This window comes from Pygoscelis adeliae, unplaced genomic scaffold, assembly GCF_000699105.1.
Source record: "Pygoscelis adeliae isolate BGI_AS28 unplaced genomic scaffold, ASM69910v1 Scaffold308, whole genome shotgun sequence".
In the NCBI taxonomy this organism is placed as follows: Eukaryota; Metazoa; Chordata; class Aves; order Sphenisciformes; family Spheniscidae; genus Pygoscelis; species Pygoscelis adeliae.
Genome location: NW_008825306.1, coordinates 3,272,247 through 3,290,079, shown reverse-complemented (window position 1 = coordinate 3,290,079; position 17,833 = coordinate 3,272,247). Strand labels below are relative to the sequence as shown.

At 36.9% G+C, this 17,833-nt stretch overlaps 1 protein-coding gene across 1 annotated transcript in view; it reads right to left on the bottom strand.

The window, feature by feature from the left end:
* CENPF (centromere protein F, 350/400kDa) overlaps positions 1–17,833 on the bottom strand; it is a 42,782-nt gene that overhangs the window by 6,555 nt on the left and 18,394 nt on the right. The window contains exons 9-15 of the mRNA XM_009330195.1: positions 16,542–16,664; positions 12,721–12,856; positions 8,107–11,564; positions 4,245–6,545; positions 3,537–3,689; positions 2,264–2,440; positions 1,364–1,525 (exon numbers count right to left, since the gene is read on the bottom strand). Of these exons, the coding sequence (XP_009328470.1) occupies positions 1,364–1,525; positions 2,264–2,440; positions 3,537–3,689; positions 4,245–6,545; positions 8,107–11,564; positions 12,721–12,856; positions 16,542–16,664 (6,510 nt within the window). The remainder of the gene's footprint in view (positions 1–1,363; positions 1,526–2,263; positions 2,441–3,536; positions 3,690–4,244; positions 6,546–8,106; positions 11,565–12,720; positions 12,857–16,541; positions 16,665–17,833) is intronic.

The following is a 17,833-nucleotide window of genomic DNA, read 5'->3' as shown; positions in this document are numbered from 1 at the left end:
ATACCAATAAGGGAGGCTTATTCTCTTTAGATATACCAACAAGTTATGAATGTTCCAGATTACTGATGTCAAGACTAGCATCCTACCTATGAGAAAGCTGTATGAACTCTGAGGCAGTAGTCCTTTTTCCACCTGTTATCAGTTCATTGACATGCCATAAGAAAGTGCTGCTTTCCAGGTAACAGATTTCAAACCAATACTCTATAAATTTTGAAGTGCTCTCTCCTAGACTGAGTCTCCTTTATTCTTCTTTTCATCCCTAATGCATCTTATTACCACAGAGGCAAGATAACCCAGGCCTGCTTTGCACTCTAAATTCCAGCTCAGAAATACTATTCTGAGCAGCAGCAGATCATTCCTTTCCACCCACTTCCACTCTCCTGGGCTGCTCCTTCTCATCTGGTCTGGTACAACTTTTGTGCAAATACCACACAGTGAGCACAGCTGGAAGCCTTGTATGCTACATTTACACTACCACGGGTACTGTTTTCTGTCACTGGCACATATCCTATAGTACTGTATCATTGGACTGCTGGTATTAAATTAACACCACAGTGGAGGGCCCTGTGGAATAAAGAACTGTTGAGCAAGATGAACATATTACAATTCAGTGTTTACTTGCAAGTAAATTGAATTGACTATGTTTCTTCAAGAGTTCATTTAGAGAGATACTCATTCCCAAGGTGGGAGTACAGAGTTGGAGCCAGCAATCACTCACAGACAGAAGCAGGACCAAAAAAAAAAAAAAGTAGACGAGAAAAACACAGGGGAAATTAATACAGAAATTCAGTTATATGGACAGTTAAACTTCACCTGTGCTACTAGAAAGCAAACCAAGCAAATCTAGAACTGTTCCCAGCTATCAGTTGTTCACAGTATGTGGAGCTCATATGCTATCATCACTGAGAACAGCTCTGTCGTTTAGAGAATTCTGTATAAAATGGAATTGATAAACTCTCAAGGATCAAGAGCAATGTATCAAGACTAATGCTTAAGACAGAACATGGTATCTTTTAATCATCAAAGTAATTCACAAACAGAAATTAGAGGCACCGCAAAGTCTCTTTGAGTGTATTCTAACCACATTATAACCCAGTTGCAACATTTAGTATAGACAACAGACTGTTGTGTTTAGTATCACATAAACCAATTCTAGGTGATCTCAGTCGTGGCATGCATAACAGGATTTTTCTAATGTAGATCAATAGTAAATGTTTCCTCCATGCTCTGTATTCTCATTAATGAAACAAAGGCTGTACCAAAGTCAAGCCAAAGCTCTGGAGCACTGGTTCCCAATCCTACTTTTTTTTTTTCTACACAGTGCCTTGGGTCTCATGTAAATACTTACATTTTTTTTTCTTACCTTAGTTTTTAGGAGTTCTCCTAAGGTTAGATTAGCTTCTTTAAGGGAATTATTTAGTTCTTCTTTATTCGACTTCAAATGCTCAATTTCCAATTTTTGTGAGCTGATAAGGTGCTCCAGCAAATTCATCTTATCTTGACAGGCCTCAATTTCTACTTCATTCTAGAGAAAGAAAGTGTGTCTAATTACTATGATACTAAAAAGGACACCGAGTTGTATTTTAAAGATGTACTTAAGAGCGTACAGCCCACAGGAATTCCACAGCAAATTTGCTTGGCATGTTTTGAGGAGTTTAAAACTGAAAGAGCAATTTGTCTCAAGTATACATTTTGAATACCAGAATCTTGCCTCTAAGAAGTCTGCCATTAGAAAGCCTTTATATTTTACTATAACTTGCTCTTAAATTTACTTTATATTCCAAAGAATGAAAATTATTAAGAAATAATTAAATTGTTTGCCTGTGTCCTACTGGCCTCAAGTACGTATTTATAGACAGGTTTTTCTGCAGAAAAGATGATGGCTCTTCATACACAGCATGGCTGACAAATGCATTTCCAACAAATTTGCCCTTGTATCCTAAAATGGGTTATCTTTCTTCCCCATTCCTACCAAAACCACCATTTCCTGGACTAAAACATACTGTTGCTTTCCCTTTTTCAAATATATAGTCCCAGATAAATTATATATACACTTAACACTTACCAAGTTCTGAGGTAAATTCACCTTTCACTGCTTGCTATATGGAAAAGTTAATTTGACACTTACTGAGTTCCGAGGTAAGTACATAGAAATATTGTTAGCAAAGACAATTTCTTTTGCAACAAGATCAGCAAAATTTTGTAAAATACATAGAATTTAATTAAAACCTCACAGCACCATTCTTCCCATTTTCTGACTTACCTTTCGGTTTGCTTCTGTCAGAGCATCCTGATGCTCTTTCTCTGCTTGAAGTAGTCTGTCTTTGTATTCTGATATTTCTCTTTTCATTTCACTTTCTTTTTCTTGTAGTTCTTTCTGGACCATCTCCAAACTCTTAGTCAGTTCATTTTTTTCTGACATAGTTAGATGCAGCTGAATCTGTAAACAGTAATAGCACATTCTTCGGTATTCAGAATTTTCTCAATAGAGAAACAGTCGACGCATTAAACTATTTGACTTTATATCCAAAACGTCTTTGAATTTCCAAAAACAACTTGGTAAGAAAAAAGTATTTAACAGTGGCTAAACACACTGTAAACAAAGAATGGAACATCTGAACACAAAAGGCAGGATAGGAGGGCAAAGGAGAGTCTTTTAAAAAGAAACGTTATGATCTGAAGGGTACGCCAAGTGCAAGTTTGTCAACACTGTTAAATCAAGCAGCCCTGTCAAAAATCAAAGCTTAACCTCTCCAAACATCGTTCCCTCTGAGAGTGACTTGAGAGGTTAAAGGTCACTTTCCTCACCATCTTTAAGATGACAAAACTTTCTAAGCATTTTCATCTCGATCCACTTTTATATCTCTACTTTTTGGACAGCTGGCCTGTATTTCCATACAGGATTTCTGAAAGCTGCATAAATCTCTCTTCTTTTCCCACTCAAAATCCTCAACAACACAACAGAAACAAGCCCCTGGTTATAAAATTTTGTATATAATGTTAGTAGGTCAGAAGACCACTTAAGCTGGTTTAAACACATAATATTGTTCACAAATAAGACCTACAATTGTCTAGATGGTAAAACAGCCTCTAAGAATTAAATATGAACAAATTAAAAATAAAGACTCTAAAACTGTTTCTTCCTTGGTTTTGTCCTGAAAGTACTTTAACACTACTGGAACACTGAAAGTAGTTTAGTTTTAAAACAAACTTGAGAAATGTTACATTTTTTTATCCAACATCCTCATTCACCCTCAGATTGAATGCCTGTAGTAGACAATTTCTTGGTACTGAAAGATTTCTAGATATCCACCTGTGGCCTTTATGCCAAGAAAACATAGTTTCGACAGAAGGAAGAGGGGAAAACTATTAACGAATCATTCTATCTCAGAAGAGAACATTAAATTTTTGGAAATTTGGAAGCAAGAACCTCTGATACTGTACATTACCACAGCTCCCTTGCCCAGCCTCCACACATTTACTGAACTCGAGCATCCGGCCTTGAACACAGAAATACTACACATGGAGTAACTAACTTTGTTCTTTTCTGAATGTTCTTGAATGAGTTGTATTTCTTCAGCAAGCTTGTTTCTTTCTGTGGTAAGTTCTTCCTGTAACTTGGAAATCTTCTGTTCAGTATCACTTAGCTTGACTTGCAGCTCAGTACAACTTTCAGTCAGTTCATTCACCTGAAATTAGATTTTCCAGAATTATTTTTAATACGTGTCATGACCTCCAAAGAATTTTCTTATATGCAACAAGCAGTTTTTAAGATGGGTTATTTTATTCCCATAGCTGGTCCAACTCCAAGCAAGAGTCACAACAGGCTAATGCTGTTTGCACATGGCAAGTGTCCAATTGTTGTTTCATTTTCGTTTGACCTCCCAAAGCACTTGTTCTTGAAATAAAAACTCACTCACCCAATATTACTTTGTCTTTCCTCTTTTTCTTCTACAGGAAAGAGGAAACTATCCTGCATTATTTGTTTACTTAAACTTCTATGCCTACTTTCAAGCAACCTTCCCATTCAGCCTACACAAAACAATGTCGTGCTTTCCAGCTCTGTAACTTCAATGCAAACTCATGATTGCACTGAAAACATAATTTTAAAAATAGGATGCTTACTGTAAAAGTCTGAGGTTAAAGTTATTTTAAGATACAATTTATTAAGGAAGTGGCAAGCCCAGAGGACGCTTGATCCTACTCCTAAAAAGGGAACTCTATCTTAATGGAAACGGTATTACCTTTTTACATAAAGTGCTCTTTTCACAAAGCGTAGATTCCAGTTCCTTCTCAAGGTCCTTATAAGACACTTTTAGAACATTCAGGATATCCGGAAAGGTTTCATTATCAGAAAAATGTTGCTCCTTCAGCTTCAACTCAGCAATCAAATTCTGCAGCCTTTTTTTTTCCTGGTGCCAATATTCATGCTCATGTTGCATGTGTGTCAGCTGTAAAGACAGCTCCTCTGTTTCTTTCACCTGCTTTTGAAGGGCACCATTTTCCTGCACCCTTTCATCGAGTTTTTGTTTACAATCCATCAACTCTTGAACAAGTACCTCCCTCGTTTGATCCAATTTGATATTTTCATTTTTTATTTCCTGACATTCCTGTAATAGTATTGTTTTATCTTGCTCAAGACAAGCCACCTGATTAATCAAGACTTGCTCTTTTGCTCTAGCATCTGCTTCCTCCTTGCAAGAAAACTCTAATTTCTCGCTCATACCTTTGAGCTCAGATTTCAGCAATACCACAGTATTTTCAAACTCATCCTTGATTTGCATCTTTTCTTCCTCCTTTTCTTCTAACAGTTTTGCTGTAGTCAAATTCGAAGACTCTAGTTCAAGGATTCTTTCTTGCTTTTCTTTTAAATCTTTAGCCAAGCACTTTTTTTGTGAGGTGAGGACATCAATTTGGAAGTTAAAACATTTCAGCTTTTCAGTCATCTCTTCCATCTCCATTGTTAACGTTTCTGTCTCTGCTTTAGCAGTCTCCGACTGAATAACTGCATCTTCTAGATTTTTCTCTGACATCTCCAATTCTCTTTCAAGCCTCTCTATTTTATCCAGAAGAGAGTCAGCTTTCCGTTCACTCTCTTTCAGCTTTTCAGCAACGTGGTGTTTTTTCTTCTCATCGGATTCAATTTTTACTTTCAGCTTCTCAATTCCATGTCGCATTTGGTCTACTTCTTTCTGTGCTGAGCTGAGTCTAGCAGCAAGTTCACCTTTTTCCATTAACAAGCCTTCCAAAGATCTGGAAAGCTTTGAATTTTCCGTTTCTGATGAACTTAATTTACTCTGCATCATTTCCAACTCTCTTACGATCAGCTCTTTCTCCTTTTTCAAATCTGCTGCTTCGTTTTGGAGTTTCCCTTTTTCTAAGGCGAAAGACACAGCATCATTTTCCAAACTTTGCAGCTTCTGCAGAAGATGATCTTTCTCATTTGATAATTGATTTACATCAGATTTTGCAGTCTCAAGCAGATTTGTTTGTGTCCTCAGTTCACTCTCTAACCTTCTAATGAATTCAGTAGAATCCACCTTAGTTGACTCTCGCTCTTTTAATTTTGCTTGTAGATTCTGATACTTTTGATCCAGTTCTTTTTTATTTCCAGACAAAATACTCAGTTCTTGGCCAATATGGCTTCCCTCAGCTGTGACTGAAACAAGGTGCTCTTGAAAGCTAGAAATAGTTTTCAGGTTAACTTCCCTCTCCCTTCCTAATTGCTGACATTTTGCCTGAAGCATTTCAACATCATGCTTTATGAACAAGGCATGGTTCTCAATATTAACTTGTTCAGATTTTGGACTCCCCTGTTCATTTTCAGCTGCAAGAAATTGTTCATGACAATCTCTCTTGGTCATTTCTACATCATCCAATGTGTCTGCTGCATTAGACAACCTAACTTTATATATCTCCAGCTCAGACTTCACCTTCCCAGGTTCTTTTTCTAACGAGACTACTCTAAGAGATAATTGCTGCTTATTGAAAGAGACTGATTCCAGTTTTTCCTTTATGTTACAGGTTTCTTCCTTAACAACTACAGCAGCTTTCTCCATTTCTGCAAAAGCTGAGCTCTTCGGAGTTAATTGTGCATTCTGAAAGTTCAGCTCTGAGTTTAATTGCTCAACTTTCATTAGTAAATCAACATGTTTATGGCTGTCTTCTGTCTTATAGATCAGCTTCAAATTTTCAGCAGTCTGTTGTTTTGCCTCCTCCTGAAGCATTTCAGTGGTTATTTGATTTTCATAGAAATCCCCTGCACTCAAAAACATACTACTATTCGAAAATGACAATGCATTGGCATGGTCTGAAGGGCTGGTTATTTTTCCTGACATATTTCTACACTCGTGTTCTCCAGAAATCTTCTCAGTATACTCTTCCATTAATCTTGCTTCAGTGGTCTCAGTTACATTTTCACAAACAGAAGTATCTGCTATAGCCATTTTCTCAATGGGGATTAGTTTAGGTTTATTGCTTTTCAGTGCTGAGCTTTCAATAGGCACTCCCAACTGATGAGGACTATTGCTTTCTTGTTCAGTGTTCTGCAAGGGTTAAGAATCAATCCGTTAAAAAAAGGAAAAGAAAAAGAATATATATAAGAAAAAAACAAAGTGAGTTTTAAAAGTTTTCTTAAACTAGTAAAGCTCCTTGTCTTATGCAAAATAAATAGATAGCATCCTTCTCTGCTTCAGAATCTGCTTTCTTATGGAAAGGATGTACACTTATTTATGCACACATGCATCTTTGGCCAAAAGGTTTTAAAGATACTGAGGGAGAAATTTCACATGCCTGCATATTTTGGGAAAATAGGTGTCTATGTGACAAAGTGAAAAATTATTAGTGTCACTAATGGGGGAAAGGTTTACTGCTATCTATTAGACACCAAAGAATCTTCAAGGAACACAAGCCCAAATCCTCCGACAATCCCTTTTCCAAATTACCACTGTCTATCAGAGCTGGGCTTACATTTGGCGCCACCCGCTGCTCTCATTTGAAACAATAAAAACGAGTAACTTCAAAACTTGAGGACTCCAAAGAAGAACTGTGTCTGAAGGCAGCACCTGAATGATCCGTATTGAGTACTTCATCTTAAAAAAGCTCCAGCTAGGTATGGTAAGGATCAGTATTTCTTTCTTCAAGTGTCTATTTATCAGTGTGGATGTTCTATGTGAATTGCAAGCAACACATACAAGGGAAAGATTTTCTTTTCTGCAAGAAACAGTTGCTCGGTGTTGCACAGTTGGCCAAAATGTAGAGCTTCAAGATGCTCTGACTGTGAAAGCAGTATTAAACTTCAATTTCTGAGTCTACGTTTACTGGGCACTGGAAGCCACTTGCACAGGACTTAATGGTCAAAACTGGAATTCTCACAAGCAGAAAACGCACCTGTTAGATTTATTTTTAAGGGTAATTAATCTAATACACTATATGCAAGAATAAACTGGTTTTCCTCCATTCTGGGTGAAGTTTTGATTCTGCCACTCCTTACAAGGAGCAGCAAAGTCTAGTTCACTGGTTGCACGCCATCTACAGCGCTGAAAAAAAAAAAAAAAGAGACAACTCCCAAATTTCTTGTTCCCTTCAGTACTTTGAAGGAATTGAGGCTGAAATTAAAATTAACTGTTCTGCTACCAGCTTGTTCTGTTCTGCTGTTGACAGTACTGAAAGGAACTAGAGGTGTGGAAGCAGTCCTAGTTTGCTTGTCCCATGAAGGGACAACGGAAGTGTGTGCATCTTTAACTGACTGTGTTAGATCAGAGATCTAAGCTTGTACGCACAATACACGTACATACAGTGCATGCACACCCACTAACAGCAGGATCCACACTGACACAGACCTGAAGAAAAACCAAGAAAGTAGCACAAAGTATTACACAACTCTAATAGACTAAACTCGTTGGTTTTGTCATCATTTGCTATTTCTCATGAACCCTGTGATGTGTAAACCAGAACTCAAGGTACAGATTATTTTTCTATTTTCTCTCAAGAACAGTACCGCTTCTGTGGGACACAATTTTAAACACATTTAATTACAAAATTTAAATTTCTCTTACCATAAGTCAAAAGGTTTACATAAAACTGATTTGCATGACAATTACTTACATTTTCAATATCCGTACACAGCAGTGAATGAGAACTTAAATCAAGGACTTGTAGTTGGAGTCTTGCTGCTTCCAGCTCCAAATACAGATTCTCAGTTCGTTTTCTTTCTGCTGCCAGTTTGCACTCCATCTCCATAGTCATGTTATTCAGTTTCTGCTGCCATTCTTCCTTGTCAAACAGATTTTGCTGTTTGAGATGATCTATTTCTTTTCTTTCAGAAAGTATAACTTTTTTCAGCTCTTGTATTTCCTCATTTTTCATATTCTCTTGAATGTGAAATTGGTCTTCGAGCACCTTGATGGCCTTCTCATATGTCTGACACAGCATCTGAAGTTCTTCAATTCTACTGCCGAGGTTAGATTTTCTAGGAGTAATACTCCCAGGCTTGCTAACAGTCTCCAATTTGTGATCATTATGACAATTTTCAACCAAAACTTTTGTTGCACCTCCTGGAATTACTTCTGCAGAACTGTCCAACTGGTTCATTTCCTCTGTCCATTTGCACATACCACTGTTAGAAGCATCACCCACCTCACTTACTTCTATAAAACAGGGACTTTCAAAAAGATCTGAGGAAGAAACCATGGCCTTAGTTTCATCAAATTTAGACAGCGTGTCAGTTTGGCTTGAAGATAGTGGCACTCTTACAGAATCTATATGAGCATTGCTCAGACTTGTTGACAATGCAGATTTTTCTGCCTTCAGTATTTCAATACAAGACTCTAGCTCAGATATCTTTGAGGTCATACTGCAATGTTGTTCATATAATTTTATATGTTCATTCTGGAAAGACAAAAGCTTCTCTCTTACTTCAGAAAAGTGTATTTTAAGTTCTTTACTGGACAATTTTAAATCTTCGTAGTCAGAACTGGGTCCAGTACTGCATTCTTTAAGTCTGAAGGACATTTCCTTATCATCAAAATGTGTTCTCAGATCACTGTTATCACTTTGATCCATAAGTTCATCAGGAAAAATAGCTTTCTCCGCTTTTAAATTTTTATCTGCATTCATTACGTTCTCTTTCTTCTCTGACACTTTATTAATACCTGTGATGCCATTGGTTTTTGAGTCTTTAAATCCAGAGGCTAATACAATGTTCTCACTCTGCAACCTCTCACACATTTTCTCAAGCTCGCTCAGATTGTTTATCGTTACCTGCAAAGAGGATGCCAGCAAGACTGATGAATAACTTTCATCCATTCCTTCTTTTTTGCCACAATTCTGGGAAACACTGTCATAATTATACTCCAATGAGTAGCCCTCTTCATCTAATACTGTAAGTGGAGAATCTGAAGTTTTCAATTCTTTAACAGACGGTAGTTCTTGCTGCAGTCTCTCTTTCTCTCTCACACTTTTCTCAAGTTCTACTTCCATACCTTTTAAAGCAGTCTCCAGTTGCATCACTTCTAACCTGTAGTTCTCTAGGGAGAGTTCACTGTCCTCAAAATCCATTTGAAGAAGCTCAAGTTTAACTTGGTATTTATTCAGCTCAGCGTCCTTTTCTTCCATGGACTTCCTCAACTGTTCTGAATGGAGTCTCCATTCACAGCTAACATCACACATTAGAGGTTCACTTGTTGTTTCTGGTTCCTTCCCCAGTTGCTCCTTGTCTTGAAATATGATACCACATTTCTCTTGCATTGCATTTTGTGTTGCCCTGACATTTAACATTTCCTGCCTTAAACAGTCAAGCTCTGTAGAAGGCTCATGTTGGATATTGGAAAATTCTGACTGCAGTTGCTGAAGTTCTTGAACCAAATCCTTTTTTATTTCTTCTGAGGCTATTAGTTTACATAAGATAGCTTTATTCTCACTAAATACCTGTTTCTCTTGTTCTAATTTTGCTTTCTTGTCCTCAAATTCAATTGCCTGCTCTCTCAGAATGCTTATCATGTTTGCATTTTCTTCTTCCACCGATTTATACTTTGCTTGCAAAACTTTAAGCTCTGTTTTGATTTCTTCAGTTCTTGATTCAATACGTTGTCTTTCCTCCTTGTGTTTTCTGGACATTTCAGAAATGATTTCTTCTCTTGCCTTTAAACTACCAGAAATACTTTTATTTGCTTCCAGTAAAGTTATTTGTTCTTGCTCTAAAGCGCTGCTTAAATCCCTAAGGGTTGCATTTTCTTCAGTAAGTTCCTCAATTTTTTTGCTATATGAGCAAATCATTGAAGACATGTCCTTCTTATCTGAATCCCATGTTCCAGACATGAGCTTCAGCTGTCTTACTGAATCCTCAAGCAATTTATTATTGATCTCTAAATCCCGAAGCTTGGCTTGTCGGTTTTCTAATCTTTCATTCAGAGTTTGCAGTTGCATGTCCTTTTCCTCAAGAAGAGCTAAAGTTTTTTCAACTGATTTCTGACGTGCTGAAATATCCGCTTGCAGATTACTAATGTGCTGTTTAGTTTCTGTCACGAAGCTTTCATGCATCTGTTCTACATTAAATAATCTTTCTTCCGTTTCACTCTTTATTTGCAGCAAGTCTTCATACTGCTGCTGCTGATTTGAATTCAGCTGCTTTTGAGCCACTAAAGAAATCTCAAGAGAAGAGATCTGATCTCGTAAAATGGCCAGATCATTAGTTTTTCCTACTTCTAGAAGAGCTCTTGCACATCCGTGATCCTCAGCAATGGAGTTATTCGCTGCAAGTTGCGTATCATATAAAACAGTTTTATCCTGACCACTTTGTAAATTAACTTCTCCATCTTCTGTCATTTCTGAAGTATCTTTCGCTTTTACAAGACAACAGATTTTTTCATATTCACCAAGCAGATCATGATAACATTGCTCCCTTTGCAGTCCTTCACTTGCGGCTAACTGTAACTTTTCTTCTAGTTCACCAACTTGGTTGGTAAGCTGGAATATTTTACAGGACATATTTTCTATCTCTTTACAGTACTTTTTATCAGAACATTCTGCTTTCTGCTGAAGTTCATCAAAAGCTTTTTTTTGTTCTTCTAATTCTGCACTTTTACATTCCAGCATGTCTTTAAGTTCTCTAATCTCTGTGCTTTTCCTGCCACTTTCAGTTTCCATCATTCTGAGTTTCTCACTGTGCTCATGATTTTTGACTTGCTGACTTTGAAGGGAACTCTCCAAGTCATTAATATGAGTCAGCATACCTTCCTTTTCAGACTTAAGTTTATTTATAAGATGATCATTTTCATTTTTCCATTGAGAAAAAGCAGTAGCCTCTTTTTGCAATTCTTCACATTCTCTCTGCTTGAATCCAAGGAGTCTCTGCAAAGCTTCTGATTCTTCCTCCATTTTACTTATTTTACAGTTTTGTTCTTTAATACGGTTATCTTTTTCCTTGAGCAGGCCTTGGGTAGAATCTTGTTGCTTTTCCATGTCAGCTAAAGCTATTTTCAGCTTCTCCAGTGAAAGGGAGCTCTCTTGCTTTTTAAATTTCTCTTCCAGTAACTTCAGCTCTGCTTCCTGAAAAGTATTCTTATCTGTAAAAGAAAACACCGTCAAATCTTTGCCAGTCAATACTGGCAATTCTACTGATAATTTTCTAGATGAAATATTAGTAATTACTTTTATTATTTTCAGTTCTCAGTCTAGTGCAAAGCATTACTCTCAAGTTAAATCACTGGATAAAGTATTGTTTATATCACCTTAGGCTATTGCACACCATGTACTCATCGACATTGTCAACTTTCCACTCTGCAGTCTGATACAAGTGTGCACTCCAAGCCTGTCAGTCCTTACTTCTCAGGTGTAACTACCTGTTGTTTCTGTGTCTCACTTTCACCAAATTTTTATATAAAGTAGCACTGCTTTTTTTTTTTTTTTTGTAACAGGACAGGTCTCATTCCAGTATGTGACCTTCTTGCGGGACAGTCTTATACTCCATTTCTGCCAAAGAATGTCTAATTGTACACAGTCATTTTCCAAATTGTCATAATTGTTTCCTTGCCTTGATAGGAACAGACTAAGAACCACCAAGGATAAGTACAGGGCGGGGGGAGGCATTACGTTCCACTAGCTAGCTGTTAAAGGCTGCACGTTTTCTATACAATCAAAAACAAATCATCAGTTGAAAGGCAATGAAGAGTTTGGTCATTAATTTTAAGGAGAACAGAATCAAATTCAAAGCTTCATTTTGAAATCTTACATGAAGTTTGATTGATGCACAGAAGCAAGTGGGAATCTACCCCCTTTTTTCAGTCAGATCCAGCAGAACTACAAGGTACATTTCAACTCAATTCCTGAAAAACTGTGTTCTCAATTAGAAACAAACACTGCAAGCAAGACTCAACTATCGGTGGTCATATAACATGCTCCTACCTTTTTTTTCTTTAAACTCTGTGAAACACATAAAAGAATTACAAAACAGAAGTTTTCTGGTTTAAATAGATTCTATGAAATTCATTTTGCTGGTAAGTCCAGTACACTTCGATTAATTTCAAAATTGTGTATCTTCAGGAACTGTATATGTTCATAGACAAAAATTAATTTCCATTTAGGACAAACTTAATGTTGGTTTAAAACACTAATCATATCCCACAGTGGAAACCTTTTTACTTAATTCACAATGAAACTTACAGGAAACATACATCATTAAACATGCAACAGGAGTTCTGCAAACTTAAACACGTAACTCACTTTTCATCTCTTCTGCAAAATTCTGGCTCTGCTTTAGAGACTGCTTGATGATATTTAGTTCTTCTTCAAGTTGGTGGATCTCTTGCATTTTTTTTTCAAGTTGACAGTCAAGAAGGTTTTTCTCCTGCTTCACTTCCTAAAACAAAACCAAATAAGACCATATTTCATGTGACTTGCCAAGAAGATCAAAGAATTCAGTTCATTTACATCAAAAGAAAGATATTCCATTAGGTCTTATTAAGTCTTTGGGCAGCTATGCCTGGGTTCCTAAGCACTGCTTCAGAACATATGCTGAACTATTCTTAACTAGCTGACAGCATCTGAAAGATGCTGCCAGTTGACGTAGTTGGCATGTCCCTTGTTTGCATAGAGCAAACAGCTCCACATGACCTGCCCCAAAGAGATCAAGACAGGACAGGACACATCCTACAAAACCTGAGTTGATGAAGTTAGGCTACTTTCCCAAAGCAACAAAGGAAACAAATCCCTGCAATGGCATCAAAATTAACAAGAAATTTATAAATCAGGTTTCACCTATCATCTCACGTAGGTGCAAGTTCTCTTTCCACTGAACATCATCATCATGGCAACACTGCTCAAATTTTATTTAGAAGTGTTTACTCCTTCAGAGGGTTGTTTTGCCATTAAGAGTATTGAGTTTAAAAAATAACAAAACCCACAAACAAAACTGTGTAACTACATTGCATCTAGGAAGTCGAATAAAAGTTCTTTTAAGGAAACCAATCTTTTTCCTCCAAACTCCTGTGCTACTGGACAACAGATGGCATGGAACTGGCATGGCCCAACTGGAAACAGGCCATCAATTATTCATCCGTTTACTACTAGCAGATGGGCAGCAATTGACAAAAGCCAAGCTCAAGAAATGGAAAGGTCTGGATGAAAAAAAAAATTAAAAGCTTGCTGGCATGGCAGGCTTGTTTTTGCAACAACATAAATAAATCACCCTCAGAACACGATTAAAATTGTCAGTGTCACTAACAGTTACCTTCCCTTCTACTCATAGCCTTCCCTACCCATAGTTAAAAAAAAATAAAATCCAGTCACTTATAAGTTTCAATGAAGAAAATTTTCCAGTAATCGTAACAATAATTTTTCAAAGAAGTACAAGTGTCCAAACTTCTTGCATTCAAAGCACCATACACAGATGCAACACAAGAACATGAACTAAACAAGCCTGTTTATTAGAAAAATCTAGGGTGATCTATGGAAAGAAAAACAAACAAATTTAACAAATTAAAATGGCCGAAAGGTCAAATTATTTTGATTTGGTGCAAACATTCCCAATAAGCAGCACACAGCAAAACCCAGGCACCCATAATTTAATGGACTAAGTATCTGATAGTAACTAGCCATTAACACTTTCCAAAGCTATAAGCAAAAGAATCAATTTGGTTTCAATCCGGTTATCGATTCTACTTGTACGTTGTATTACTCAAGTTAGCCATTCTGCAATTGCCCCTTGAAAAAGCAAAAACCAAACCAAAGCAAACTCCAGAACCTATATATAGGTAGTACTATTATTCTGGAGAAACTCTTCACGGGGCAGGCTTATGAGCAGTTTAGGGACTGACTCCCCCATTTTTCCAAGAATAGTTGTGGGCTTGCTGGCACCATCAAAATATAAACCACACGCTAAGATGCCAGAACTGCTAAGCTATTGAGATATCACCATTGCAAAGCTTAGTAGTCCTTCAACTAAGCACATCCTGTATGTCTCACAAGTGTATCTGTTTTGCAATTTTTCTGGAACACCAGTCTTATTACACAGTAAGGACTAAACTCAGCAGTGGATTAACCAGCAGAAGACAACTGTATTCTCCACTGGGCAGTTAGACCATTCGTGTAAGACCACAACAATTTCCCTTTAATAAAGGAAAAGAAATGTCAATCTCACTCTTGTTTTCTTTTCCTATAAACAAAATCTACTGTCAACAAAGCCTCCAAGACTTTGAAACAATTCAATGTAAATTTTTGCATTATACTTATTTATGAGTGAGGAAGACAAGCCATGCTCCAAGTTCTGCTGACATATACCACGCCTTCTCATGTGCGAGTCTGAAGACAGAGAACTGCAGTGTTACTGATCTCTTCAAATATTACAATCTCCCCCAGATTAAGCTTCTTTATAAATTTATTGGTCATGTTCTAATACAACATCACTGTCAGCAGCTGTTCAATTGTCTGACCAAGCCAAACAAATATGAAGAAAAAGTCTGACTATAGTTACAGCCTAGTAAGATGGATACAAGACCGGTAGATAACATGAAGCACTCCCAAGAATTTGCAGCAAAAAAAAAAGATATTTCCACAAATCAGATGCTCTCTGACAATGAGAACTCAAAAAACTGTATCAAATCTAACCTCACTCCATAATTTCAAAGCCAGAAAGGGCATGAGCCCACAATGTCTGATATAAACTTTTTTTTTTTTTTGGTCTAAAAACATGAAATATTACATTAAGAATGTGTAGAAGCTTAATGGAGGCTCTCCTCCTCTGGGATACATTGGAAGAACAAAAGCTATCTTGATTAGCCTTACCACTGGAAGGCACCAGCTACATTTATTTACTAAATAGGTTTCAAGGACCACTATCTGGCATCGAGGCCAAGTGGCCCGTATCCGTACCACTGAAGTCTTCTATCTTCCCAAACAGGTGGCTCTAACCAAACCGCTTGCTGGGAATGGTCCCAGGCTCATGTGAACTCCCAAACTGTGCCTGGGAATCGTATGAAAGAGTGCTAATCAGCTGGGCCAAAGCCATGCGAAGTGTTGTTCTGACAATTAACAGTATAAATAGCCACATTCCAATAGCTGGGAATGTTCCCAGACATTGTAATCTACCAGCATGAATGTACCTAAAGTTTCACAATATACTAAAGCTGTACCAGTGTTTGTGCTGATCTGAACAAAAACCACTATTTTACTTGAAATTTGTTCATAGAATTTTGGCAAGTAAATTTTTGGCAGAAATTATGCCAGATTATTTTATATCTGCTCATGACAACAGGCAATAAGCAAAATAAGAGTGTTCAAATAAAACAAACTGTGACATGGATTACACAGGTATTGATCTGTCTTTCTTTTTTACTTCTGATTCTCCAAATAAAGGCTAAAATTTGCATTGAGAGCTCTCTAGTGGCACGACTGTAACAATTTCAAGTGTAGCATCTCTAATTGCCACCAAAGCAAAACAATATAACTGAGAAGACAAAGGAGACATTAAATTGAAAAGATTTCTGCATGTGTGAATATGAGGTAGCATCCAAAGACTTCTCTGAATTTATCTTCATTTTCAAGTTTTTACAGGAGTGTATATTTGTTGGACTGTGTTTCTTCTAAGAAAAATGCTTTTTAAAAAAAAAAGAGGATATAGTAAGTCTGTACAAAATCGTTGAGTTTGGCAGTGTGCATCAAAGCAGTAGTCAATGATTCTAGAATTTACTTTTAAAATCAGACAAGCATTGATATATTTTTATTTCAGGACCAAAAGCAAGAATGTCTTGAAACAAAAACCTATTTTTGATAAAAGATAAGTCCAACGTGAACTAGAACCATATCAGCAGCATTACAGCAATGAATCCTAACTGTGCAGCCAATTCCACAAATTGTATTACTCTACATAATGTTAGTGAAGACTTCATTTTGTGTTACAACTAAGATGCGTTATTAAGATAATCCATAAAAGTGTTTAAAGATTACTTATGGGAAAATAAGCTATGGGAATAAATGCTCGACAGTATTAGCGTTTACAGATTGCCAATTTATGCTATTAATTCTATCAACTACTCTGCATTGGTTACCTCAAAGCTTCTTGTCAAATCAGTTTCCTTAGCCCGGGCTGCTAATAAAGCCTGCTCTGCTCTGCACAGCTTCTGTGTGAGATCACTGGTATCATGTTCCAAGCGTTGTTTGACTGCCATTACCTGTAAGAATGTTGAAAATCGACATTGTATTCACAGGCATACATAACTTTTTTTTTAAACTCCCGTTCTTGAATGCCAACATTCTATTACAAAATAAAACTACATTATTTTATCCACCATGAACCTAAGGTTGCTTTACTGTATTTTAGAAAATAGCTGCTTATCGCCTTTCCACTCCTTTGCCTCTAATCAGAAAGATGGTATGTCTCTAAAATACATATATTTCTAGACTGAAATTGGATTAACACATCCTACTTGCAGCTACATCACAACAATGACATCTGTAGGATACAAATGAGATTGGGAATGTAATAGCCTTTTTGCTAAGCTATGAGAATCAGAAAGTTAGGATCATAACTGCACTTATTGCTACATTGACACAGATTTTATAAAAATTGAACAGGTTTTAGCTCTTTCAAAATGGTCCTATAATGCTCTAGATTAAAAAGGAAGGAAATACCATTATCAGGTCAAAAAAGGGAAAAAAAAAGTCTGTTCTGAGGTCATTAGGTAATAAATCAGCTTTCTTGGAGAAAGAACTAAAAGGCACCTATTTTTCTCTCTATGAAATCAATTTCTTCAGTAAGCATAGACAAAAGAATGTACATATAAAGAAACCTCCATGGAAAACATTTGACTGAATGTATTCCCATGGCTATATTTCTAAAATAAAACAAACCTGCAAGAAAGCTCCTGTCAGTTTTAGAAATGCTGTTTCAGTTCAGCCTGCCTGCTAATGGGGCTTCTCAATATAACTTTCAAAAACTTGTGGCCCTTTTTAGAAATTCAGTTTGCTCTGCTGCTTTATAGCTGCTCTCAAGAGCTTTTTGAGGTTTTTAAACATTCCTCTTTTCTGGCCACACACTCTTCAGGCTTCTGCTGCTTTCTAACTTCCTTAAAATTGTGGGCTTGTGACAACTAACGTGTTCCAATAGCTAGTTGCTGCCAAAGCTGTGGAAGACCTCCTTCGTACTGTTCCTCTTTACACAAGACCTGACACTCATCAGATTTTGTGGAGAACCAGTTCAGGGAGTTAAACTGATAGCAAACACTTGTGCCTGTGTACACATATGCTAATATACATCTAATTTTTTCTTTGACCTTTTAGCTCCTGTATCAGCTCTCTGCAGGGTCACATGAGGAGTAGCACTGCTAAAAAAGAAGTAGCA